General features: G+C 35.7%; 1 protein-coding gene across 2 annotated transcripts in view; it reads left to right on the top strand.

Annotated features, from left to right (window-relative positions):
- The window catches only part of LOC582365 (propionyl-CoA carboxylase alpha chain, mitochondrial), a 37557-nt gene extending 16320 nt beyond the window's left edge, over positions 1–21237 (top strand). The window contains exons 2-18 of one of the 2 annotated variants that reach the window (XM_030981602.1): positions 3236–3404; positions 4305–4383; positions 4962–5064; positions 6301–6395; positions 7550–7632; positions 8581–8648; positions 9194–9337; positions 12470–12613; positions 13233–13308; positions 14190–14300; positions 15097–15199; positions 15623–15725; positions 16239–16337; positions 17265–17318; positions 17830–17970; positions 19502–19579; positions 20877–21237. In XM_030981602.1, coding sequence (XP_030837462.1) covers positions 3236–3404; positions 4305–4383; positions 4962–5064; positions 6301–6395; positions 7550–7632; positions 8581–8648; positions 9194–9337; positions 12470–12613; positions 13233–13308; positions 14190–14300; positions 15097–15199; positions 15623–15725; positions 16239–16337; positions 17265–17318; positions 17830–17970; positions 19502–19579; positions 20877–20945 — 1719 coding nt within the window. In that variant the 3' untranslated portion in view covers positions 20946–21237. The remainder of the gene's footprint in view (positions 1–3235; positions 3405–4304; positions 4384–4961; positions 5065–6300; positions 6396–7549; positions 7633–8580; positions 8649–9193; positions 9338–12469; positions 12614–13232; positions 13309–14189; positions 14301–15096; positions 15200–15622; positions 15726–16238; positions 16338–17264; positions 17319–17829; positions 17971–19501; positions 19580–20876) is intronic. The other variant, XM_030981601.1, reaches the window with a different exon arrangement.
- Positions 21238–27239: the final 6002 nt, after the last annotated feature.

Here is a 27239-nt window from a genome sequence, read left to right as displayed (position 1 = left end):
GCACTATCATAACCTGTGCACAATTATATCAGCGTGCATTTATTGCAACACATTAATTGCGCTTTACTTTTGATTGACCATGTGATGTCACAAGGCTTATCAGTTATTATTTTACTTAGATTAATTAACGGTGTATAAACCGCCCTCGTGTATTAACCGCACCCCTCTTTTTCGCTCTAAAAAAAATTAAAAAAAAATAAAAATTGCGGACTCTGTCGGCAGCAAGCCAGGTCCGTATTAAAAAACCCACGTGGGAGGGCCTTTCATTTCACTGCGAGATGCAGCTGAATGTGTAAGATCATTAATGTAAATTAAAAAAACATTAGAGGCCCTAGGATAGAACCTTGTGGTACGCCGTGTAATAGAAGAACAATTGGAGGAATTATCATTATAAACTACATATTGAGATCTATCAGAAAGATTACTTTCAAACCAAAATGACAGACAAATTTGAGTGTTGTTCTAGTTTCCGAGTGGTGATTCAACACACAGATTACTGAGCTGGGAGACATTATACCGTGTACATGTATAAACCGCACCCCCGACTTCGAATTTTTTTCGGCGGCAAAAAGGTGTGGTTTATACACCGTTAATTATGGTAAGTATAAGTCTGAACTGAGATAACGAGATAAGTAAATTTCTTAGCTTAACCATTTACATGGTAAATTTCTTACTTATACTAAGTATTGAATTGAATAACGGCCCAAGCTCTCTAGACATTGTTGAGCAATTCAAATTTCCATTAAATCTAGAGTAACCATTTACCTGCGAATCTAAAAAAGTATTAGGGAGTTCAAGAGGGCAAACAGAAAGCTATGCATTGATCTTCAAGCAGCAAGGAAGAACACATTTATACAATACATTTTATTTTGACAGTTGGGAGGGTCTTTTTTTTATCCACAGAGGTGATAAGCTAGCCATAGGGTTATTACATTTTTTTCTCATTCTTAGGGTGCGTTCAAGCGACACATTTTTACCCTAGAAACGCCGTTTTCAAAGACGTTTAGTTTAAAACAAGGTTGCGTTCAAGCGATTTCAAGCAATTTTTTGTTGGTTGTAAATATAAACGTGTTTAACAAGACACAAACATGAAACGCTAAAAAAGAAGCGTTTTGTAACGTGATCGCTTGAACGCAACGCAGATCTCAATCATGATTCTATGACGTCGTTATCGTGGCCAGCTTCTGGTTTGGCCAACAGTCGACCGTAAACCAATTCAGAAAGCACGCGCCGAAGTTGACCTATACTTCCTGGGTCAAACTGCGCAGTGTGATGGGTAGTGGGTGGGCTTGAAATGAGCGAGAATCAGCGTTGATGGAAAATCACTTAAACGATCTCACGTAGTAACCATGTTTTGTAACAGCATTTAGATTTGTGATTTATGTTTGTGATTCTCGCTTAAAAAAAAATCGCTTGAACGCACCTTTAGACTTCTATTCACTGTCAAGTTGTGTGAACTTTATGTAACCTTTTGGCTGCAAGAATAACATGCCACTTCAATGTGGAATAGAATTTCTAAATCCTTGTATGTACATGTATCTGTTAAGCTATGGTCACAAATCTGAGCAGCGACCGACCGATCAGTAGCCTGCTCGGTCGCTGCTGGAATTTAGGCATCGCCCAGCAATTAGGTCGGTGCCTGGGCGGCGACCGCCCATGCACCGAGCATATTTTTGGCAGCGAGTGAAAAGTGAGCAGGCGCCGCCCAAATTTTAACTCCGCGCTAAAACTTTAGCGGCGACCGAGCGATGCCCTAAAAACGAGCCTAAAAACTCGCCGCTCAGCCACAGAGCAGGCTACTTTTGGGTAATGTGACCATAGCATACGTTGACTACAATATAGTCCACATTTCTTTTAAAAGTACACTGCACTGAAATTGGAACAGGAAAAGGAAAATGGTTAGGACTATATATATTTTTTATCTGTTGTCTTTACCTTGACCTGATAAGCGAGATTTTTTTTTCTTTTTTTCCCTCTTTTTTCTTCTTTTTACTGCTTTTCCATCTTTTTACTGCTTTTCCATGTATAACGTACATGTATACTGTATAGAAAAGCAACTTTAAAGTGACTCAGTAACATTGTCTTGGATTCTGAAACAAAATCCTGGATTTAGCTCCTGCTACAAAACCTGCTGGTCAGTCAGGAACCCCATGACTTTTACAAGCTGATGGCCTGTCTGATTATCAAGATATTTATGATGGAAATCGAAATCGCATTTTCTGTTTTCCTAATGGTTTTCCTAATATTTTAGTTTTTATAACACTACAGTCTACAGGGGAAAATAAGTACCGGTATGGTAAAACTGGTTACTCAAAGATATTTTTTGAGGCACTTCATGATCATTTTCAAGTGCATTTTTTTTAGGGCTTCAATATTTATACACCATATCACAGACACTGATTAACACATACGTGTAGGGCCATTCATCTCAGAATAACATTGTTATACGATGCCTTTAATGAGCAGATTTAATATGAATCCTGCCATTACAGTTTCTGATGAAAATTGGCAGGAAACCATCCCAACCTGCCTATCGGGTATATAGGGTTACATTTCTCTCATGTGACTGAAAGTAATTAATTGAAAGTAATTAGCTGATGTGACGTATAATTTCCTTATATGGTCATGTTCATGTATTAGAGATACTTTGACTTTCAAGCTTTTTTCCAAGCACAAACTAATAGCACCTTGGAAATACTCAGAATTTGATTATTTTTCACTTTGAAATATATAAAGTTTAAGGTAGAATGAAAGTAGAAAGCGAGACTATTGGGAGTTAAAAAAAAATACTATGTACAAGTTAGGAAATACATGTTGAAATTCAATGAACTTGTGCCATGAAAGGTAAGATAAAGTTTTTGCAATTCTTCTTTCTCAAAATTTGTAAAGTTTTGTACAGAATTCTTGAAATTTAACTGCAAAGGGTCACTGTCTTGGCCTTTTTGTGATTATGTTCTCAACAAGAATTTATGTCATTACAATCTACTCACCTTTTCCCCCAATGATCTATGTGATATACTTCCTGTACTGTACATTTTTGTCCTGTTTTCATATATTTTTATTTGTATAAAGCGCTATGGTACTCATTATTTTTAGCGCTCCTAAATATTCTATATTATTATTAATATCACCTTGAGTCAGTCTAAAGATCATAACTCTTGGTCTAGCCCAACAAATATGAATAACCCCTAACTGAACCTTCAATATCACTCTTTACACTTCCCAATCTCCACAGGCTGATGCAGATGTAGCATTTATTGGACCAGGTAGCCGTGCGATCCAGGCGATGGGGGATAAGATAGAGAGTAAACTCCTTGCCAAGGACGCAAAGGTCAACACCATCCCTGGTTACGATGGGGTTGTAGAGACCCCAGCACAAGCAGTAGAGGTTGCTAATGATATAGGTACGTGCATGTTTGCCTTCTCAGGTAGCTTAGGGTGCGTTCAATCGACACCTTTTCACCCTAGAATCATGGTTTTCAAAGACTAAAAACGGTTGCGTTCAAGCGATTTTTTGTCGGTCGTAAAAATAAACGTGTTTAAAAACACAAACATGAAATGCTGAAAAAGATGCAATTTGTATCGTAATTCTGCAGAATCACAGTCGTTAAAATTTGCTTGAACGAACGGAGATCTCAATCATGATTCTATAACTTCATTATCGTGGTCTGCTTAAGGTTTGACCGACTATTGACCGTAAACACAGGCAGAAAGCACGCAGCAAAGTTGACCTATACTTCCTGGGTTAAACTGCAAAGTGTGATTAGCAGTGGCTGCATTGAAATGAGCGAGAATCAGCGTTGATGAAAAATCGCTTAAACGCTCTCCCGCAGTAACATGTGTTTTTTAACGGCGTTTTGATTTGTGATTCTAGCTTCAAAAAATTGCTTGAACGCAACCCTAAAAGGTGACACTAAACTGTTATGGGTTAAAAGCAAGCAACTGAAATTTGTAGCCCTTTGAAGATTGCAAGTAGAAGAAGAAATAATTCAAATCTGTTTGGAAAATGCTAAAAACATTACTGTCCATATATTTTGGCTTTTGTCTCAAAAATCTGAATTATAATTCACTACTGAGTTTGTGATTGAATAGAGGCACTGTACATGTATGTGAGGGTTCTTTCATTATATTATTGACATTTGAGATGGATGCAATGGCTTAGAATTAAAAATCAATCTGTACAAAATGATAATTGTGCATTTGGGACTCGTCAGTATTCTAAACCATTGAATGGGGCCTGTACCTCCTTGTTGCAGTGCTATGACTGAGTACTTTACATGTAAAGTCTTTCTTTTCTTCTTCAGGTTACCCAGTCATGTTAAAAGCATCAGCAGGGGGAGGAGGGAAAGGAATGAGGATAGCATGGAATGATGATGAAACAAGGTAAGAATGAGATAGAGGAGGAGGACACTATGAACATGACAGACGATGAAAGCGGACAAAATATACAGTTCCTCAGGTAGACAAGGGAACATCCCTTCACTGCTATCATGTAAAAATGTGTATAACAGGTGAATATGCATGTGACACCTGTTCTACACATTTTTACATAATAGCAGTGAAGGGATGTCCCTTTGTCAACCTGAGGAACTGTATATTTTGTCCGCTTTCATCGTCTGTCATGTTCATAGTGTGATGAAGTTATGATAAAACATTGATAATTCTCTGTTTTGTTTTTTCTGGGACGCACTGTATAATTACATGCTAGTACAATTAAATGTATTGTTTCCAAATTATTTTTTTCCATATTTGTAATAATTATATGCCTATGTTCTGTAAAACAAAATACTCATGGAACATGTAAATGAAGTTTTCTCATATATACAATTACACTTACAAATGATTTTTTCATAGATTCACAGGTACATGTAATATGACGATAATGATGGAAACAGAGGCTTATTCACTCATAACTAAGATTTCCCCCTATTTTTTCCGCTGCTGTTTGCTGCCCTCTATAGGGAAGGATTCCGACTCTCATCCCAGGAAGCGGCCGCTAGTTTTGGAGATGACAGGCTCCTCGTTGAGAAGTTCATAGATAATCCTAGGCATATAGAAATACAAGTAAGAATCACTCTCCCACTATTACTGGTATTAAAATATAAAGATCAGTATTTACTGGTTCTATTTTATACTCTGTTTTAAGTATACATGAAACATATAACAAGAATACATCTCAAGCTTGTAATGTTTCATATTTGTACAAGCTATAGTGAAAGGCTGGAGAATTAATGTAGATTGTTGCAGTGGTAGGAAAGACATTGAAAACTGGAAATAATGGGTTGATTGTGTCCCCCCAAATTGAGTTATTTGATGTGTATTTCAATTATGAAAGTATCATTTTTAATATTCCCTTTAATTCTTGTAGATTTTTTACATAACTTGCAGTTGCTTTAAAGCAGAAGGCTGATATTTTGTAGGATTCTTGAAGATCTCTTGTCATTCCTAGTAGCAAAAAAAAAATACACAGGAGCGGTGAGCAGTAAGCAATGGAGCTCACGAAAGCCCCCAAAAGTGCTCTGGTTATTAAACTGAAAAGAGGTCTGCTAAAAATCAATAAAGTATTAGTACAATAAAGGTAATGCAGAGGTTTGGTTTGGGGTCATGACTTTGGTTCAAATTAACATATTGGAAGCATATGTGATCCTACAATATTCAATAATCGTTTTTGCAGTTGAAATCGAGCCTAAAGTGATGAAATTGTGAATGATAAACTCTTTATGTTGTATAGCTCCCTCTCAAGGTTGATATTACTTTAGCTTCAAAACAATGTTTCTTGACTATAATCAACCAATATTCTATTCCTGTTTGGAAATTATATATCAGAACTGCATAGTCCGAGATTTTCATGGTAGCAGCTACATGCACCATTGTATGGCCATAGGCACTATTCAAAATTTATCGGGAGCACCGATAAATTTGATATTTTGATTTCAGAGCCCACTTTTTCAAATTGCTTATTTTAACATTAGGTTTTACAATTTAATGCTAATTTTAAATTTCATAATCCAATCCTGTTGAAATATTACCAAAACTTTGTATTACCTTTAATTATCTCTGTGGGAAATTCACACTCTTATGCAACACCAAATCCTAATAGAGCTCTCACAAAAAGAAAAGTATTTTTTTACACTGATTCCCAGCCCCCAGACCCTACCAGAAACACGCTAAAATATAATATCCCAACATTTTGGGTTTGTTTAATAATGATGCTAGCATTGATTTTTATTAATCAGTTTGATTTGTGAGTGTTTTTGGTACTAAGGGATGATATTCTTGATTTTTGTATTGTGTTTTTAGGTATTAGCTGATTCCCATGGTAATGCAATCTACCTGAATGAAAGAGAATGTTCTATTCAAAGAAGAAATCAAAAGGTCATTGAAGAAGCCCCCAGGTAAGTGTGCTTGTACAAATAAAATGGGTGTATTTCCATGCAAAATGAGTTTATAGGTCCTGAATACCTTTTATTATTATTATTATTATTATTATTATTATTATTATTATTATCATCATTTATATACTGCGCTTTTCCCAGAATGGCCCAAAGCACGTACAACAAGAAGAATCCTACAAAAAGTGAAAAAGAAAACTTACATAATCCTAAAAATCTGGATTACTAAAAAGAAATGTTTTAAGTCCCTTTTTGAATGAAGAGACAGATGGTGATTGCCTGAGTAAAGGTAGCCTATTCCAATATTTAGATGCAGTTATAGTGCAAGTCCTATCTCCAGCTAGTTCCTGTGTGATGTTGTATGTAGGCGGAGTGGGTCACTGGAGGCTTGTAAATTTTATAAAATGAATTTTAAGCATAGACCAGCTTTATGCCCTAATGATAACACATGTCATATCTTATTACTTATGGTACTGTTCATTTTTACATATAACTGAAAAATAACCTTGTAGAGAACAATCGATGAGGTACATGTATTATTCAGGCCTAGCATGTGTGCTAACCAACGCAATTAATTAGAGAGAAAACACAAGCGAGTAGGTCTATGTATATTCAATAATACCCCTTTCTGTTTGTGAAGGTGCCATAGTATAGTGGTTCATTCACTTGACTCTTAACCCAAGGCTTGTTGGTTCAAATCTCAGTCTGACACTAACATCCTTTGGCAAGACAGTAGTCCATTTTTGCCACGCTCCACCCAGGTGTAAATAGGTGCCTGGAAAAAGCTGGGGTAGTAATAATTGCAGAGTTGTCAGCAAGAATGCGGATGAGGCTTACCAAGGAGGAGGCGCGATAGCTCAGTTGGTAGAGTAGTGGTCTTGTAATCCGGTGACCCGGGTAAGGCATTAATCCTCATTACAAGGTCTCTCAGAGAAGACCTAAAGCTGTCGGTTCTCTGGTTGCTTACTAACAAGCATTTATGCTTCTGCATCAGCAGTCAGGTAAAATAACCACCACTAAATAAAATTATATTGTTATTATAATTCATTTTAACATCTAGCAGTTGATGTACTTGTGTAATTCCATGAACAGCCACTTTTGATGTACCTGTATATCAGACATGATCCTGTGTTTATATTGTATGTTTGTCTTTACAGTACTTTCTTAGATGAGTCTACTAGACAAGCCATGGGAAACCAAGCAGTATTATTAGCAAGAGCCGTAGATTATAAATCAGCAGGTAACTCATTTAATCCCAAATTCAGACCCTCGTCTGCCAATGAAACAAAGTTTTACAGTGGCTGCATCAGAAATATAAAACACCATGCCGCTTTCAAAAGATTCCTTAAAATATACTTCTTTCGTAAGTGATGTTTTTATTTTTTGAGTCTAAGTATTTCCTGTTTCTCTTCAAAAACCTGTAGTGTTGTAATCACTTTGGTACATTATGTTTTTTACTTTGCCTATAAAATGTCCCATGTTATTATTTCACTTATATGATAAGTGTCATGTGATCACCATGTTCATTATGACACCATGACATGAACTAGTTTCACTATAGGGGAGAATGGAACAGAAACCTTCCTGAATACAGTACTGACTATGGATGTTTATTTTTGTGAGAAACAGGCGTATATTGTAAAGAGAGAAAGAATGTAGAATGTTCAGTGGTTGAGATTCACTATGTGATGGTATACAAATAATACACATCAGTGAGGGCATGTAGAATTACCCACACAAGGTACCTTTGTAACAGTCTAACACGCCCGAGGCGGTAGCCATGGTGTTTGGACTGTTACAAAGGTACCGAGTGTGGGTAATTTTACTAAGGCCGGAACAAAATGATGTGGATTATTTGTGTTATAAGATGACGTTTTATTTGTTTTATAAAATGATGCTTTATATAAATATGATTTTACTAATAAATGGTCATAACTTTTCACTAAGGACCGGTCATTAGTAAAATACCTGGTCACGTGTACGCACTCAACCAATCATTTGATTAGGATCTGCTTCATCATCTTATAATACATTATAATGGTACCTTCACCTGGTGAATCTTGAGGAATACAAGAAAACCAAACTGGCAAAAAAGAATTATTGATGGCAACATGAGACAATCTATTTATGCTCAAGTGTTATTCAGTAATTGTGACTTTATTATATGATTTATGATTTTATTCTCTAGGTACGGTTGAATTCTTAGTGGACTCTGAGCGGAACTTCTATTTCCTAGAAATGAACACAAGATTGCAGGTAAAAGTTATAGCAACTGCTTGTACAAACTTTTTTGAAGCCTTTCCATTGAAAATTAATTTTTGGAATTTTCATTTTTCTGTGACAGTGTTGGAGTGACCCAGTGATAGAAATATACAGACCTCACTTGGTGTGTACAAGCGATTTTTTAAAGCTAGAATCACAATCAAAATGCCATTACAAAACACGGTTACTGCGGGAGATCGTTCAAGCGATTTTCCATCAACGCTGGTTCTCGCTTATTTCAAGCCTAGCCACTGCGCAGTTTGACCAAGGAATATAGATCAACTTCGGCGCATGCTTTTTGAATTTTGTTACGGTCGACTGTCGGCAAAACCGCAGGCTATGATAATGATGTCATAGATTTATGATTGAGACCTCGGTTTTGTTTTTCAGCGTTTTCATGTTTGCGTTTTTAAACACATTTATTTTTAACAAACGCAACAGTGTTTTAAACTAAACCGCGTTTCTAGGGTGAAAAAGTGTTGCTTAAACAGTGCGCACCCTTAATGTTTCATGACATTTTTTCCATCATCTCTCTGTAGGTTGAACATCCGATTACGGAATGCATCACTGGAGTAGACCTGGTACAGGAGATGATACGCGTTGCTAAGGGACACACCCTTAGATACACACAGAGTGATATACCAATCAACGGATGGGCCATTGAGAGCAGAGTCTATGCTGAGGTAGGATCAAGATTTATGTCTCTTTGGAAATCGACCCTTAAATGCCTTTAGTACATTAACTTGATGGTTGATATATTTTATAAAATGGCTCTAGTATTTTAAGCATCGTGATTGGTCAATACGTGTCACATGACATTGACAAATTTTTGATGCAAGCACGATTTTGCAGAAATGAGTGCAGAAAAAGCGCAACAAAAAGTTATAATGCACGTGACCATGGAGATCCAGTGCGCGCGCGTACGTGTAGTGCGCGCTCCCTCGAGTGCATTGCAATTAAAGACTTATATACAATAGGCTATATTGTTTTCTAACAGAAAATGACTTACTGAATCAGGATCAATATGGTTTCAGGAAATACCACTCAACCGATTTAGCCCTTGCACAATTATATGATAAGGTTTCGAATGCTTTGGCGTCTCGAAAGCATGTTATTGGTGTATTCATGGACTTAAGCAAAGCATTTGACACTCTTGATCACAAGGTACTATCAAGCAAACTTCATTATTACGGAGTAAGAGGAGTTGCTCTTGACTGGTTTAATGATTATTTGTCAGGTAGAAAGCAATATGTAAGCTACGAATCTGTAGATTCATCATTATTGCCTATGAAATGTGGTGTCCCACAAGGATCGATACTCGGTCCTTTATTGTTTCTACTGTATGTTAATGATATCTCGAACTCAACTACATCATTACAATATATTATATTTGCTGATGATACTAATGTGTTTTGCTCCAATTCCGATTTTCGATCACTTCAGAGAATTCTGAACACCGAGCTACCTAAGCTGTCTTTGTGGTTTAGGAGCAACAAATTGTCTCTGAATCTGAAAAAAACTAATTATATTCATTTTCAAAGCAGGAAAAATGCAACTGATAAACCTATACCTGAAATAGTCTTGGATGGTGAATATTTGGAGAAAAAACAAAATACTAAATTTCTTGGAACTATCATCAATGAAAATCTGAAATGGAGTGATCATGTACATTACGTTTCAAAGAGAGTGTCACGCACTGTTGGTTTACTGTATAAGTTAAAACATTATGTGCCTTTGAATATTCTATATATGCTATACAATTCCTTGATTCTTCCTTACATGTCTTATTGCAATATACTGTGGGCAGACTCAAAAGTATATACTGATAAAATGCTACTTTTACAAAAGAAAGCGATTCGTGTGTGTACCAATGCTGGATATCGCGATCACACTGATCCCCTATTCGCGAGGTTAAAAACTCTGAAAGTAACTGATATTAACTTTTTACAAAAAGCACTGTTCATGTTCCGTCTACATAATGATTCCCTACCTTCCCACTTCCCACCAATGTTTTGTTTGAATAGAAATATTCATACATACCCAACCAGACAATCAAATAAATACCATTTATGTAATCCTAAAACAACAATGGCTATGAAATCTATAAGACATTCTGGTCCGGATATTTGGAACTCACTGTCTGTTGACATCCGTAACTTGAAGTCCGTATATACTTTCAAGAAAAGTGTGAAATCAATTTTATTGAGCAAATATTGACAAATCTCTTAAATTAACACATGATATCATATATGTTTGTCAGCATTTCCTTGATATAGCAGGAAAATCCCCCTCCCATGCACCCTCTATCCCATTTTTTTTTTTTTGGTTGCAAGTCACTGTTTATTTTTTGTTATTTTCCCCCAATTATGTTCTGTAATTTACTTTACTTTACAATCGTTATGATTTTAAATGTTTCTGGGCTGCAAGCGTATCAAGCTGTCACGCTTAGGCTGTAGCCCTTCTGTATCATCACCTCTTCGAGCGTATGTATCTATGATTTACTGAATGTGGAAATGTAATTAACTTATGTGTTATACTCATGTAAAGACATTGTCACATTATTGTTATAACCTATGATGATTCAGTAACCAATAAATATTTCAACTATTTCAACTATTATTGTAGGCTACGCGTAGCTAATATTGTACGCTCCACCATGATCCCCAGCGCAACGTACGCGTAGCTTAGCTCTAGCTAGCTAGCTAGAGCAGCCAGCGGGGTATTATTAAAAAGCAAATATTTATTTTACTTTTGCCTTGGATTTAGGCCTGTTTTGACTTTTGGATTTTATAATGAAGCCAGGAATTTCAGATGTCTGATGTAGACTCGTCTCTAGACCCACTGTATGGATTTTATTTTTAATCAAGGCAATGAATCCCATTGACTTTTTGGTAAGCCTGCAAGGTCTTAGTCTAGAACCAACATAACTCTAGATCTAGATCTAGATCGAACTCTCGTAGACTCTAACTTATTAGATCTAAAGTTTCGTTTGTTGCTATTTGTGTCGCTATTTTATAAAACAAATATCGCACTTGACCCTGTTGTGCGAAACGTAAATGCAGTGTACGCTCGGTTTCTTCAGATGGTTCGCAGTGTCAACTCGCCGCAAGCGGCTCGTTGCACAGAGCGGCACCAATCTAAAGAAACCTCGCGCGTACTGCATTCACCGCTATTGCACTCTGGGACGTGCGTTATTTGTACAATGTAAAATGATGTACATTGTATCATGATTATTGATATATTGTGTAAAAATTCAATTCATTAATTTTCTTCATGACTTGAATAGGAATGCAAGAAAATATGTGTTTCCAAACTTGTTGACCTTTATTTTTGTGCCTTTTAACACTTCAATTTATTTCATGCCATTTGCTTTCCAAAAATAATTTAGAGATTTCATGTAAATTGTAAATGTAAATTCTGTTTATTGCTGCTCGCATGAAATGTAGTTCATTTGTTGTACTTCCTCAAGTCACTTTGTAGGACCCTAAAAAATCCATAAGTCTTCAATTCTTCAGATTTTGAATTATTTGATGTCTCTCTCTCTCTCTCTCTCTTTCTCTAGGATCTGTATAATCCATTCGGTCTTTCTCTCCAACCCATATAAATATTTTGGTCTCTTATATATCAATCATCTTCATCAAAGTATTTGTTTTCTCCTCTCCCTCTCTCTCTCTCTCTCTCTCTCTCTCTCTCTATCTCTCCTTCTTTATAGGATCTCTTTTAATAGTATCTCTATAAACCATTTGGTCTTTCGTCCATCAGTCATCTTCATCAAATAATTTGTTTATTCTCTCTCTCTCTCTCTTTCTCTCCAGGATCCTTATAAATCTTTTGGTCTTCCGTCCATTGGTCATCTTCATCGCTACTCTGAGCCCCTTCATCTTGACAAGGTGCGAGTAGATAGCGGTATCAAAGAAGGCAGTGAGATCAGCATGTACTATGATCCTATGATTTCAAAGGTAAACTTCAATTGGATTTTCTTATTTCTTATTTCTTTGATCTGTTAAAGGAGACCTTTATATGAATAGAAATTCTGATGTGTTTAATTCGTCGAGTGGTGAAGCCAAAGACCAATAATTTGATGAAAGAAAGGCCACAGGTGTATTTTTCATGTTTCGTTAAAATGTGTCGGGGTAAGAAAAGGCCGTAAGTGTATTTTCCATGTTTAGCTATACTTATAATATGTCAGGATTATGAAAGGCCAAATGTGTATTTTTCATGTTTGCCTATTGATATTTGAAAAGAAAAAACACATTTTCAGTGTACAATGATATGGCAATTTGAAGGCACTTTGAAAGTGCATTGAGACATTGCGTCTACTAATAATAATAACACCTGTAGTAGGCATTTGTATGGTGATATTGATCGTAGGTCCACATGATCTGCTAACATTCTTATTATTGTCACATGACATCATTCCGTTCTTCTGATGAATTCTAAATAATGGAACACTTTCTTATCACATTTGTTAAGGTTTGAAGTAAGTTAATAGAAATATATTATATAATCAATGTATGTTTACTCATAAAATCAGGAATGCATTTTCAATCACTAATGTTGTATTTACAATTTTTTCAGCTTGTTACCTATGGTGCAACACGAGAAGAAGCCTTAGCAACCATGGGCAAAGCCTTGGATACGTACATCATCAGAGGTTTGTAGTTGTTTTTGTTTCTTTGTTTTTTGTGAGCTGGATGCTCAGAGCTACCAAGTTATATTTTCATCACTGCATGTTGAAATTTGAGAAGATAACTGAAGGTTTCAGGCGAACTGACCATGGCAATAATGTTGGAGTTCCAGGAGCATTATGGCTTGAAGAACTTGAGCACTAAACAAGAAGCCAGCATTACTATTATTACTAGATGTATTGATGTTTAAAGACCCATTTTATGTTATGTTTTGTAATTTCTAATTGAGAAGTGGTGATTTCCCTAAAATAATATTACTTTTTAATCATTAAATTAATCATGAAATATTGAAGAAAAAGTTACATGTCTAACTGCTAAGCAAATAGACATAGATGTGGATGAATGTATAGAAGTGACTAGCCACATCACTGCAAACCCACTTTGCAGACTACACATCGTAACAGATTCTAAGATCTATTCTTTGCTTGTATTTCTCTAGGTGTAACTCACACCATCTCTCTGCTTCATTCTGATTCTAAGATCTATTCTTTGTTTGTTTTTCTCTAGGTGTAACTCACACCATCTCTCTGCTTCATTCTGATTCTAAGATCTCTTCTTTGCTTGTATTTCTTTAGGTGTAACTCACAACATCTCTCTGCTTCATTCTGATTCTAAGATCTATTCTTTGTTTGTTTTTCTCTAGGTGTAACTCACAACATCTCTCTACTTTATTCTGATTCTAAGATCTATTCTTTGTTAGTTTTTCTCTAGGTGTAACTCACACCATCTCTCTACTTTATTCTGATTCTAAGATCTATTCTTTGTTTGTTTTTCTCTAGGTGTAACTCACAACATCTCTCTACTTTATTCTGATTCTAAGATCTATTCTTTGTTTGTTTTTCTCTAGGTGTAACTCACAACATCTCTCTCCTTCAGGATGTTCTTGCTAATCCTAGATTTATCTCGGGTGATATCAGCACAAAGTTCTTACAAGAGGAATATCCAGATGGGTTCTCAGGTAGAGTAACTTCAGATCTTATGCGGTTTACATGAAGACGGTGGCTTTGAAGCTCTACTAGCATTACCTCATACATTTATTGTTCATCAAACATTCATAAAGAATTTTCTATTTGATGATCAAGGGTTGTTCTAACAGACTGTTTCGAAAGCATGTTGTACCTTTATATGCTTGTCAGTAAACAATTATTTGAACAACAAATTTAAGTCCTCACTGAGGGACTTGGTAATAAGGATTGAAGCCTTACCAAAGGGGACAGGGGGCATTGACTTGGTTTTGAACCCGGGACCTCCAGGTTAGGAGACCACTGCTCTTCCACTGAGCCATTGCGCCTCCTGCATGACCGAATCTTACATGCAGCATATCAACAGATTATCCAGCTTTATAAGGCCATTATTGATCATGTGACATGATCTGGCAGTGATTCGTATCATCAGACATTGTAAGCTTTTCATTGGAATCTGCTTTCTAATGTCTTTGAGCCTTGTGGTGGCATAATTGTCTTAATCCCCCAGAATCTCGTACTGTCCAAACCGTTTTTCTAATAAAAGAAGCTCTTCATTCTTCATATTAATTGCACATTCATGAAGTGTGTTGATGAATGTGGAACATTTTTGAAATTATATCTCATATCTTTGATACATATTTGTAAAGTTGGAGTTGATGACATTGTAACAGTTAACAAAGCCATTGATATTTGAAAGTAAGAAAGCCCAGAGGCTTTTTTCTGGAAACTTTGTCATTCCATTTCACTCATTTTCAATTTTCTTTTTCATTTCTATTATATATCTCTCAGGATGGAAGCTAGACCAAAGAGAAGAGACCAATCTCAAAGCTGTCGCTGGATGTTTGTATATACTCAGTGAACTCAAAGCTCAACAATTCACCAACCAAACTAGGTCAGTGGCAATAAAACAAAATATTTCTCTAAATTTACTGGACATTCAGAGAATATGCTTTGGACTTTGTATCAGAAAGTATTGAGTGTGCATTGATAATGGTAGTGGGGATGCATTGATTACAGTCTATCCTACTATTTTTAAAAAAATTTCTTTTAATTTTTTTTTTTTGTTTTTGTTGTGGTTTTTACTCAACACCCCCCCCCCCCCCCCGAGCAAAAAAAGAAAAGAAAATTGCTTGGGTGGGGAGAGGCATCTTTTTTGATTTTTTTTTTAATTAAGAAAAAGGTAAAATTAATGTTACCATCTATTTTGGGGCCAGGGGAGGACCCCCCCCCTCCCTCCTGGATCCGCCCCTGGGTTATACTGATAAAAACAGTGGACACAGTGTCATATTTGCTACTTTTCTTTGTCTTTATTCAGAGTTCCACCAACACCAATATCCTGGGATCAATCTCAGTTGAGTATCTTCATTGATGGTCATAGACAGGATATAGTAGTGCAGATGGGAGACAATGGAGGCAAGGTAATAGATAGATTCACTAACACTGTGAACAAATGTTAGGCATGGTGAATTCAAAGAGGACATGTACCCTAATACACAGAAGAAAAGGGTGGATTGGAAAGAAAAGTCGAAAGGGGTTTAGACAATGACAACATATCTCAATTTCTGTGTTTATATTCACATTGGTGCCCCCACTTGAAGAGATGGCCCGAATGCGCAAAGGAGGTTTAACTTAACCAATGGTTTAAACCCTCATTCACATAAATGGTGGTTTAAAAATAAGCGTACATGTACCTTGCCTTGTGGACCTCTAATATTGGACCTCTGACTGTGTCGCCCTTATTTTGGGCTAATTTTAGACCATAGGTTATGTAAATGAAGATTTAAACCTCCTTTGTGAATGGGGGGGGGGGGGGGGGGGGGGGGAGGTTCATGTGGATAGGAGAGACATATTAGTTTTTGTTGCAATATACAATCTTACAGTATTATCCTATGTATTGCTTACTGTCTATCCTATGCTTTACAATCTCTTAGGTGCTGATAGATGGCCAGTCCCTGGATGTGGATATTTCATGGTCCACTGCTCAAGATGTCATCACACCTACAGTCAATGATACAACACTCTGTTTACAGGTAACAATCAAACCTTGAACTCTTGGATATGAAACACTGCTCCAAATGTGTGTTTGAGGGGATATATCGTCGGCCAGCTGGCAGAAGGGCGCTAGCGCGGGAGCGACTCGAAAACTACTTTTCGAATTATCCGCATTCAAAGATTTGTTTTATATTTAAACTGCTTTTCGCCCCCAAAATTGGTTTAAAACTTAAAAGACTAATAGAAATGTTAAAGAAGAACACGGCCACAATTTTTTTCAGTTTTATAAAAGTTTGAGGTGATTTAGTGCTAACGCCCTTCTGCTTAATGCTTCATTTTTGACCTGAAATTCGAGCTAATGCCCTTCTGCCACCCAGGCGAAGATATGTTATGATAGTATCATAACATGATGATTTCTTACGGTCAGAAATTCATTCTCCCACACGTCAAAAGAAATGCCACAATCACTGCAGAAAATATAAATGTTTACCCTGAGTCCTGACTTTTTTTGCGCTTTCTAAAACAGATTGAATCAGGATTCAGTTATTTGGTTAGCTTATGAAATGGACCACTCAAGAATTTACAACAGAGCATGTTTAGTTCAACCTTTTGAGGCTGTAGTAATTGAGATGTGACATAGGTATTAACAGGTTGGGGGCGGGGTTGGGGGGGGGGGGTGGATGCAAAGTATGGCACTTACATCCCATAATCACATCCCCATAGACATGCCTGATTAGCATGCTCACTCCTTATTGTTAATGGTGTTGTTTTTACAACCTTCCTATTAAAATAGTGGTGTAGAATTGTTTAGAATCACATTTATTTACCAAGAAGAAAAAAAGAAGACATTATTGTAAAGGAGGAAAAGTTGCAAAGTTTCAAATGCATACACTGTAGTTGTCTAATAAAAAATCAGTTGAATCATTCAAGAGATCCATATCTTTAATTTTTACTTTCTTTTCCAGGTTATTTCATGTGATACTGCAGGCAACATTCAACTTCAGTACAAAGGCACAATTGTAAGTACAGAACATAATTGTTTTAATTTCATTCCAATGCATGTCATCATGAAATAAATATTGTCTCTAATGCGTATTGGTCTGTTTGTTTCTTTCTATCTGTATTTTATTAACAATTGTCCTGAATGTGTTGATGCATATTTAAAATGACTATTGTTGATACATACCTTTTTGGTAGACTTGGCTAGTATTGTTCAAACAAATTAAACAAAATATTGTTTTGCCAAAATTCTGCAAGATATGAATTAAAAATGGTACTATGTGGTGTAAAACTAAAGAATTTTATTTGTTTGCACATCAAGCGAAATAAATCTTGAGCTATTATCATAGCTTAGATGTTTGAAATGATAAGTGATTCAGTCAATGATTTTCTTCGTCTTTTGAAATGTTGAAATGTGCCTTGTCAATGTGCATGGGTTTGTGCATGCTCTTTTTGAATTGGCTTGACTCTAACAGTTAAAGTGAATCAATTATTCTCTCTTTAAACAAAGATCTTTGTTTCACTTTTCAGTTTACACTCACAGTAATGCAGCAAGAGGCAGCTAATCTCCAGGCATTAATGCCTGAGAAGGTTAAGCCTGATCTGAGTAAGGAAGTTGTCTCCCCTATGCCTGGCAAGCTCCATACGCTTGCTGTACAAGTTGGAGACGTTGTAAGTACTATGTAGTCTCTTGAAAATTTGATTGTAATGAGTTGTGTTTTTGATTTTTTTTCTTTAGGTTGGACGATCAAACAACGAGACTTTATCGAGGTCCTTTTAATATTCTTTTTCAATTCAATTCAAATTTATTTCCACATTTAGTTAAAAAATAAAAAAATAAAATCAACATGCGCATATATATATATATATATATATATAAAACAAAGATTAAAAAGAAACATGTACTACTCATGTCAAGTCATGATGTGGTGGGAATAACAAAGCCTACAAAGTAATTCCCAGACATTTTTATTTTCTTGTAAAGCCTCTTGTAAGTCTGTCTCTCTATCTGTGTGTAGTCTGTCTGTCTTTCTGTCTGTATGTCTCTGTCTTTCTCTCTCTCTCTCTCTCTCTCTTACTCTCTCTTACTCTCTCCTCTCTGTCTTTCATCTGTATTTTATATGATCTGCAATTCTCGATTTTCCCATTCTTTAATCTGTATTCCTTTCATTTGCTACTTTAGTATTGCTTATAATACATAATACATGTCTGTTGTTTCCTAATTTCTGTTAACAGTACATTTCAAGGAAGTTGTAGACTCATCACACGCATCTCTCTTCCAAATCAGTAGTACAGTGCACATATTCAATTCGCACATTTATTTGGCAAAAGATAAAAATAAAAATAAAATCTTTACAAATACCGGGATTGCTAAAATAATTAAAAACCTTGTAAACAAGCAACCCCAAACATAAAAAGATACAGATACAATACAATATGGTGAAATAGGATACAATGCAATACAATATGTACAATTGTAACTGCTGCAATAATAATTCATTCCAAATGAATACCTATTGAAAGCATATAGCAGTAAAATGAAAAGAAAATTATGTTACTATTTCATTTTCATTCATTTTTATTTTTTCATTTCCAACAAAATACAATACATAATAACGAATACAATGTAAAATGTATACAAAACATAGTTACATTGGTAATAAAAAAATCTTAATAATAATTTATACATTTTAGGAAGACAAAAAAATGAATTTAATTGCATTTATATTTTGAGGAAATGGAGAGGTCCACTGAAAAGCAAAGCTTGTAAATTGTGGACCCCTCAGATAATAATGAGTGTGAACAAAATATTGAATACATAATCAATGAAAAAAGAATAAGATTGTTCTGTTGACTTTTTAATTTTCATATTCTCCATTGGTACATATATAATACAAAGTAACCAATTCTAGTTGGCAATTGAATTGAATTGAATTGAATTTGTGTGCTGTATTGCCAAAACACATCAAACAAGCAGCTCGCAGGCTGAAAATGTCCAACTTACAAACAAATTTAGAATACCAGGTATAGAGAGATATAAACATATACAAAACTAAAATTCATATTGTAAGTCAACTTTTGCAGAAATTGTTTAAAAATTGGCAATTGGTTAATCTTAAAATATTTACTAAGATAAGAAGGATGAACAAGAAGTTTTTTGGTGATATTCATGACTTCACTTTTTTCTGTTTTCCATCATCAGGTTGGTGAGGGCCAGGAGGTGTGTGTTGTAGAAGCCATGAAGATGCATAACAGTCTATTCTCATCTAGAGATGGAAAGGTAACATGGAATTGCATATATGGGACTGATGTGAGAAAATTAATACGGTTGTATGTATGTAGGAAAGTTTATTAAAGATAGGCTTATGACCAGGCGCGTAGCCAGGGGGGGGCGGTGGGGGCGGTCGCCCCCCCCAAAACGCCGGCCAAAAAAAAAAAAAGAGAGAGAAAGAGAAGAAAAAAAAGAAAGAGGACGTAGGAAGAAAAAGGGAAAAGGAGTCGAGAACGGTACAATGAATCTTCGAAGCTTCCGCGCTTCGCGCGGGAAGGGGGAAACTGAGTTCAAATTAAGAAATATGAGTCGGGAAAGGTACAACGAATCGTCTTCTTTCTCTAATAATTTAATGAAACGTCAGAGCTTCGCGCGAGAGAGGGGGGGGGGGGGGGGGGAACAGAATTCAGACAAGGATTAAGAGTCGAGAAAGGTACAACGAATCGTCTTCTTTCTCTAATAATTTAATGAAACGTCAAAGCTTCGCGTGAGAGAGGGGAGGGACTGAATACAGATAAGGATTAAGAGTCGAGAGAGGTACAACAAATCGTCTTCTTTCTCTAATAATTTAATGAAACGTCAAAGCTTCGCGCGAGAGAGGGGAGGGACTGAATTTAGACAAGGATTATGAGTCGAGAAAGGTACAATGAATCGTCTTCTTTCAAAGCTTCCGCGCTTCGCGCGGGAGGGGGGAAACTCCCCCCTCCCTGCACCCACCCCCCTAGGGAGCGCGCTTCGCGCGCTCTTTAAGCGATTCGCACGCTTCGCGTGCTCACTACCGCCCCCCCTAAAATGAAATCCTGGCTACGCGCTTGCTTATGACTGTCCATCTTGACAGAAAATCTAGATACAGACCAAATATGCTCAATACAAACCTAAATTTATGTTGAATTATTGAAGTGAAAGTAAAAGTAGAAGTGAAAGTACTTGATTGTATCATAGTTTTGTTTATTATGCATTGTCACATTATGTTATACCGGATTACAGGTTTGCATACTTTACCAGAGCAGAATGTTACAAGAAATGTGCAAGTGACTTGGAAAACCATAGTAGTAATCTTGTATAGATTCCTTTTCATTGTAAAATGCATTTAAGTGTGCTTAATGTGTTCTGTCATATTATTGGCATTATTTTCTAACTCCTCTCCCTCCTTTTTTTGTCTCTCTCTCTCTCTCTCTCTCTCTCTCTCTCTCTTTGCCCCTCTGTGTGTCTGTATGCTCCCCCTTCTCTCTCTCTCTCTCTCTCTCTGTCTGTGTGTGTGTCTCTCTCTCTCTGTCTGTGTGTGTCTCTCTCTCTGTTATCACAGGTCAAAGCCGTTCATTTTGTTGAAGGTGACAGCATAGCCGAAGAAGATATTATACTGGAGCTTGAATAATCACATCAAACATTGATATTTATTGACATCACCACAAACCAATAACTGCAATGCTTTGTGAGATAGTGCCTCATGGGCTTTCAAACTGCATTGTATTACTGTGGTATGCGATAGTTTAAAATTTGCGAGAGACTTTCCTTTACCATCACCCTGAATTTTGATATGAAATACATCCTGCAGGTTTCCATGAGAGCATATCAAGAGGGGAACATCACATCATGTAATCATTCAAGTTATTATGAGATGCTGCAAACCATTTTACATACCTGCCAACCCTTCTGAATAATCCGGAATATTCTGATTTTCTGGATTTTTAGGACCTGAAAATTCAGAATATTCAGATTTTTTTAAATTCTGATCTTTTGTTGTTTGTTGTTGTTTGTTTTTTGTGCTAAAGCCAAATTCAGCTTGTTTTATCATGTGCCGTGATTTGACAGTTCACATATTGCGTGCGTTGAATGGCTGCATGATCGAGCAGGGAATCTGTATTCGCTTTTTGGTACAGGTTACACCAGTTACACTGCCGCTGCAAGTGCGATTTCTTAGTTTCGAAGGCATACCGTGCTAAAAATTCCTAATTCTTTTTTTCAAATGTTGGCAGGTAGTTGTAGGTACGCATTAAGTGCTTGCAAGTAATCTTTGATAGTTCATGAGAAATTCTATGACAGTACAGTATAACAATTAAATCTACTGAAAGCTGAAGAAAGTTGGTGGTTTATTTGGAGCAGAGTTTCAAATTTAACTACAAATTAAAGTTATGGATTTGCTTAGAGGGAGTGGGGTAGAAGTAATGCACAATCAAGTAGATAATGTGATTTTACAACTATTTAGCTTTTACTTTGTTTTCTTCTGAATCGATGTAAAGTGTGCTGTATTCATTTTGTGTTTTTACTTGTATGCCTACATGTATGAATGTGCATTTTCATGTTTGTGGAACTAGAGTTGAAATAATGGTTGTGTAAAGACCTCTTATCTTAATCCAGCTTATGATGCTTTAGGTCTTATGGGAAAAGCGCATTATAAGTAATAATAATAATGATAATAATAAATAATAATAATTAAAAAAAAAATCTTATAACCTAAAAAGGTAAATATTAAATATCATTGGACCATCCTAATAATCATTATTATTATTTTTTTTTGCCATTTGCACTGCACACAGAAGCTCAAGGTATTGATGTTATCATGTAAAGCTTTTCTGAAATACTGTTTCTTGCTAGAACATATGTTTGAATGGCAAATACAGTGGACCCTGCAATACAAACTATTGTTAAAGCCCCTCTGCACTAGTTTGGCATGGAGGGATCAGACCTCCTTGCGAGGTCACTGGCAGGTGGTTATTTCATCAAATCAGCTCTCAATTAACATAAAAAAGGGCATCATGAGGGATCAATGGGTACCGCTTAGGCAATGTTGGCTGTATAGAAGGCGCAAGTAGCTATAAGTAATGCAGTGGGGCTTTAAGATAGCTTGGTATTCTTGTATCATTCATTTTCAAATGTGAAAATGTGAATACAGAAAAGAATACTTCCACAGTGAATCATTTATCCTCTAATTTTTTAATACTTTTGCAAGCGACAATGATAAACATGAAGAGCATGTTTTTGGGTGTAATGTGCAAGTATAAACAATGTATTCACCTTGCAGTAATACTTGGTTTTTTATTAAATGAAGATTTGTTCATGTGGCTGACAACCAATATTTTCGATAATAATCAATTTGTTGAATGAAGTTATTATAGCTGCCATTTCTTATTTGGATTTAAAATGGAAATCTGGCCTCATCATATGTTTTCTATGTTTGAAATGAATGAAAGGGGTAATTGCACAAAGAAATATACACTATGATGGAGATCCCCTGCTTTGTCAGTAGCGATATACCAGTATCATTTTTATTTGTGTTCATGCTATCTTGTTGTTTTTAAATGTAAATCCATTCTGATTGGGTTATTTTGTAAAATGCAAAACAAAGAAATAGACAAGAAAATATTTGAGTTATAGAGCATCAAGGGGAAAACTCTTCAAAATAAAAAATTATTGATAGCTTTATATAAATGAGAGTGAGTAGCTGTTGCTTGAACTTCTCTCAGACTGTAATAAACTCTGACAGACTGAGCGACATGTTACTTAGACTTGATATTTTTTTTTTCTCTTTCAGGTTTTATGCACAATTCATATCAAAATGCTGAATAACTATTGAAATATTACATGTCTATGATGTAAATGAATATTTATTTTGTTTGGACCTTCTAATATATTACCTTTTTTAAAAATATTTGTAGAAAGAGACCTTTCCTGAATGATTTCGTTATTTTATGATACATCAGATGCTCCAGCAACAATTGCTCCATTCTTTGTTTCATGAACAGTATTGGGGTTTGGGTTTCAATAGGGTTGTATCTTAAGTGTATTATTGGATTAAGGTTAGGTTAAGGTTGAGTGTTTGGTATAGGGTTGGAGGTAAGAATTTGATTGGTATAATATATTAGTCGGAAGCAATTGGCTCTGGGACGTGCTGTTATACAAAAGATTGTATACCACTAATCATTGTGACCAGCAAAGCTGATATGGTACTAAAACTGTCTAAATACTACATTATTACAAAAGCATATCAACGGTTGAATGTAATTCTGTAGTTGTATCCAAATCTACAACATGCCAAATCTACCATACTTACATATTGCACATGTACACAGACTGGAACATGTACACAGTTGTATTTTAGCTTATGTTTTTCATCAGGTGATATGTTGTTAACCAAGATTCTATGTTTTACATGAAACATCATTTATATTTTTCTATCATAGCTTGCAATGTTTCAGACAAAAACTGGAGTATGTTGAAGACTTGGTGTGCATGCATGTGTGTACTCAGTTTGTGAATCTTTTCACAAAGCAACAAATTTTGCCCACAAGAGTTTTCATTTAACCTTCATGTAATGCACCTGTACAAATGTTCATTGCAGGTACATATAACAAAGAAAGCATAAAGACTCATCTTTTTTGTTAACAGTATCTTTTGTGATAACAAAGGTGCAGACTGAGAGCAGTCATAACGTGGCCCCAAAATCCATTTCTTATCAAGTGTGGTTTACATGAATGTATTCATTCTCATTTCTGAATTATGTAAGCAAAATGCCCTTCACTTTGGGTGAAAGTAAACAAAAATGAAATATATCAATTAATAATAATAATAATAATAATAATTTTTGGTTCTTGTATAGCGCAAATCGCATACAAATGTCTCTATGCGCTTCTTACCAAATTTGGAAATTATTACCCCGGCTTTAGCTGTGCTGCCATTACGGTTGCTCTAGCATTTCAAGGAATTAATTCCTGCCAGGTACCCATTTTTTAGCAACATTTATCTTCTTTTGCTTTATCTAAGATTTACGATTGGACGTTGAAACAAAGCGTGTGTTAAAAAAAGAAAAAAAAAAGAAAATGCTTTCCGCATTTGCATTAACCCATCATTACATGTATATGCAATAAACTCTCGAAGAAATATGTGTTGTACTGGATGTGCTAGCGAAAAACTGTAGATGTATAAAATGTAATAAGTGTATCCATGTGGGATTCAGACTTATACAGAAAGCGGAACAAAGTAGTCTTCCATGCTCAATCGAGTTGATGATACTACATATCGCATTTATAATGTGCCATCAATCTAGTTTACTATACTGAGGCACAGATAGTTATTAAGGGCTGGGAGAAAATAGAATGATGTAGAAATAGATATAAATAAGTAGGTGTACTTTGGGAGAGAATTGATATTATGATATATCTCTTGAACTCGTCCAACTATGTGATGATATCAAATGAAATGTGATGTATATTGACAGATACTATGGAATAATAAAACTTTAAAAAATGTATATACTTTCCCTGTCATTATTTTATTTTAGAATTTCTACTTGACATCATACCAAGAATAATTCTATGACAGGCAGTGGTAGGAGAGGGTGGGTCCGGTGCCCCCCTCCCATGATGAAAGCTTCTTGCATTTCAAAGAAATGCGAGAAGAAAAAAAAAATCAGATGAGGGCGAGGGGACCCTCGTACAAATTTTCAGAACGCCAATAAAACTGACATGCTGGTCTCGTGAATCCTCAAGTATTTTTTAGAAGGTCATGCAGAATGCTGGAGCGTTAATGAGGTATAGATTATTTTCAATATAATTATGTGGATATCACATCTGAGCCAAAAAGGTGTTTTCTTTTCCATTATTGAATGAACGAATAGTTTTTACATATCAGATTTGCTCCTGAAGACTCATCTCTATGCTTTTGCTTCTTTAAAAATGTTTTTGTGTATAGTGATGTATAGTCTTCTTTCAAATCAAACTAAATAATTTCTAAGTTGGTAAAAAACATTTCTTATCTTACAACCATTCCCGCAACCATTAAAATACAGTTTATTGCATCGATATTTATTTGTTTCATAAATAATAATAATAATAATGAACGTTACTTTTATAGCGCATATCGCTGACACAAAGAAAGTCCCTTTCTTTAATCTGGTCAGGAGATTCAAATTCTAGGGATTTATTTGTATGAATAACTAAGTCATTTCCTAATTTTACACAAATGCATTCTTTATCTTTAAAAATAAATAAAAATAGTGCATCATACATGGTGATTCAATTCTCTAGCGTTCGTCCCACACCTATTTCCATAATAATTGTCTTCATGTCTTATGCCTTATTTCAAAATTCAGAACTACTTTGCATTCTAAATCCATCTTGGTATTTTTTAATCTAAATTTTTCTTTCGAATTGGGGTGGTGGTGGTGGATTGACTCGTTCTTAAACCCATCAAGGATGTGCCAGGATGTACACTTTACCAAATCTAGGGACTTAATAATTCTGAGATTTCTTCCACACTTACCCCCAAAACACATGCATATGCTACATTTATCCATCATTTTATGCAAAATTCAACTTCTTTGCGTTATAATCATGGTTAAGATCTTAGAATATTTATGATGTGGAACGGGACTCGCCCAGACCTACATGTATTTCTGATATATCCAACATTTTGTTTTCAAAAGGGGAAATTTTGTGCATCATAACTCATTTGGAGAAAAAAAATCCCCATACCCCGTTTTCAAAATCATGATAGGCCTGTATTCCTTTCATTTTCTCTAAAATGTTATTGACGTTATTGGCTGATTTGATTGAGCAATTGGATTTTCCGAATAAAATTTAAAAAACAATGTTCTCAGCACCACTTTCATCCTTTGAGTATCCTTCAAGTTGCTCTAAACGTTATAACATGGCGTGCATCATAGAAAGTCTAGATAAAGTAGATATGTAGACTCTATTCACGTATGTGCCTCTACCCCCTTTTTGGGCTGGCGTTCTGGACAGCCAGGATAATGCCAATTATCCAATATCTTGTCAGCAAACTATGTTCGCATTTATATAGGATCAGTGCCACGAGGTGGGCAGGGGGCACAGTGCCCCTACTTTTTCAAATACCCCAAAAGTGTCCCTTTAGCTTTGTAAGAATTGCCCCTTTTTACATGGAAAAGTGCCCCTTCTACTTTAAAAAAGTGTCCCTATTCCATTATAAAAATGCCCCTCCCCTTTTCACCTCTGATAAGTGACCCTTTTTTGACACGTGCCCCTTTTACTTCCACAAGCCTTGCATAAGCCTTGCTTTCAACCAAGGTCACCTCATCTTTCTATTGTAACGCCATATTCTGTTCACTTGTTATATTCATGTCATATTTGTAAAGTGTGTTATGAAAGAAAGATAAATAAAACTTGAAACCTGAACTTGAAACTTCGACAATTTTTCCTTCGCAATAATTGCAATTTTTCCATTCTCATAAGTGCCTTTTTTATATTCCTTGTGAGTGCCTCTTTCCAGGTGTAAGAAGTGCCTCATTTTCACCTCTGGTAATCACCCTTTGTACCTTGAAACGTGCTCCTTTTCTTTTCTAATAAGTGTGTTGATTTATCCCTTTCGATAAGTGTCCCCTTTTCCTCTCATCATGAAACGTGCCCCTAATTTAAAGCGACTAAGAGCAATTTTCCCCAAAGCTCGCTCGCTAACCCCATCAGGATCGTTTTTTCCTCCTCTTTATAAGATGTAATTTTTCACACTGCGACCTCACAAATCTTAAAGATTTTCCTTGCTCGCTTCGCTCGCTCGCAAATGAATATTCAGACATCACACCTAACTGCAAAGTTCAATGCTTAAGTAATATATTTTATGATGTATATAGAGAAACAAATATTGAAATTATCCCTGATAATGTAATCACAACGTAGGGGTATATACCAATGTCTAA

Source organism: Strongylocentrotus purpuratus, unplaced genomic scaffold, assembly GCF_000002235.5.
Source record: "Strongylocentrotus purpuratus isolate Spur 01 unplaced genomic scaffold, Spur_5.0 spur5_scaffold_12, whole genome shotgun sequence".
Taxonomy (NCBI): Eukaryota; Metazoa; Echinodermata; class Echinoidea; order Camarodonta; family Strongylocentrotidae; genus Strongylocentrotus; species Strongylocentrotus purpuratus.
This window is presented reverse-complemented; position numbering and strand designations above follow the sequence as displayed.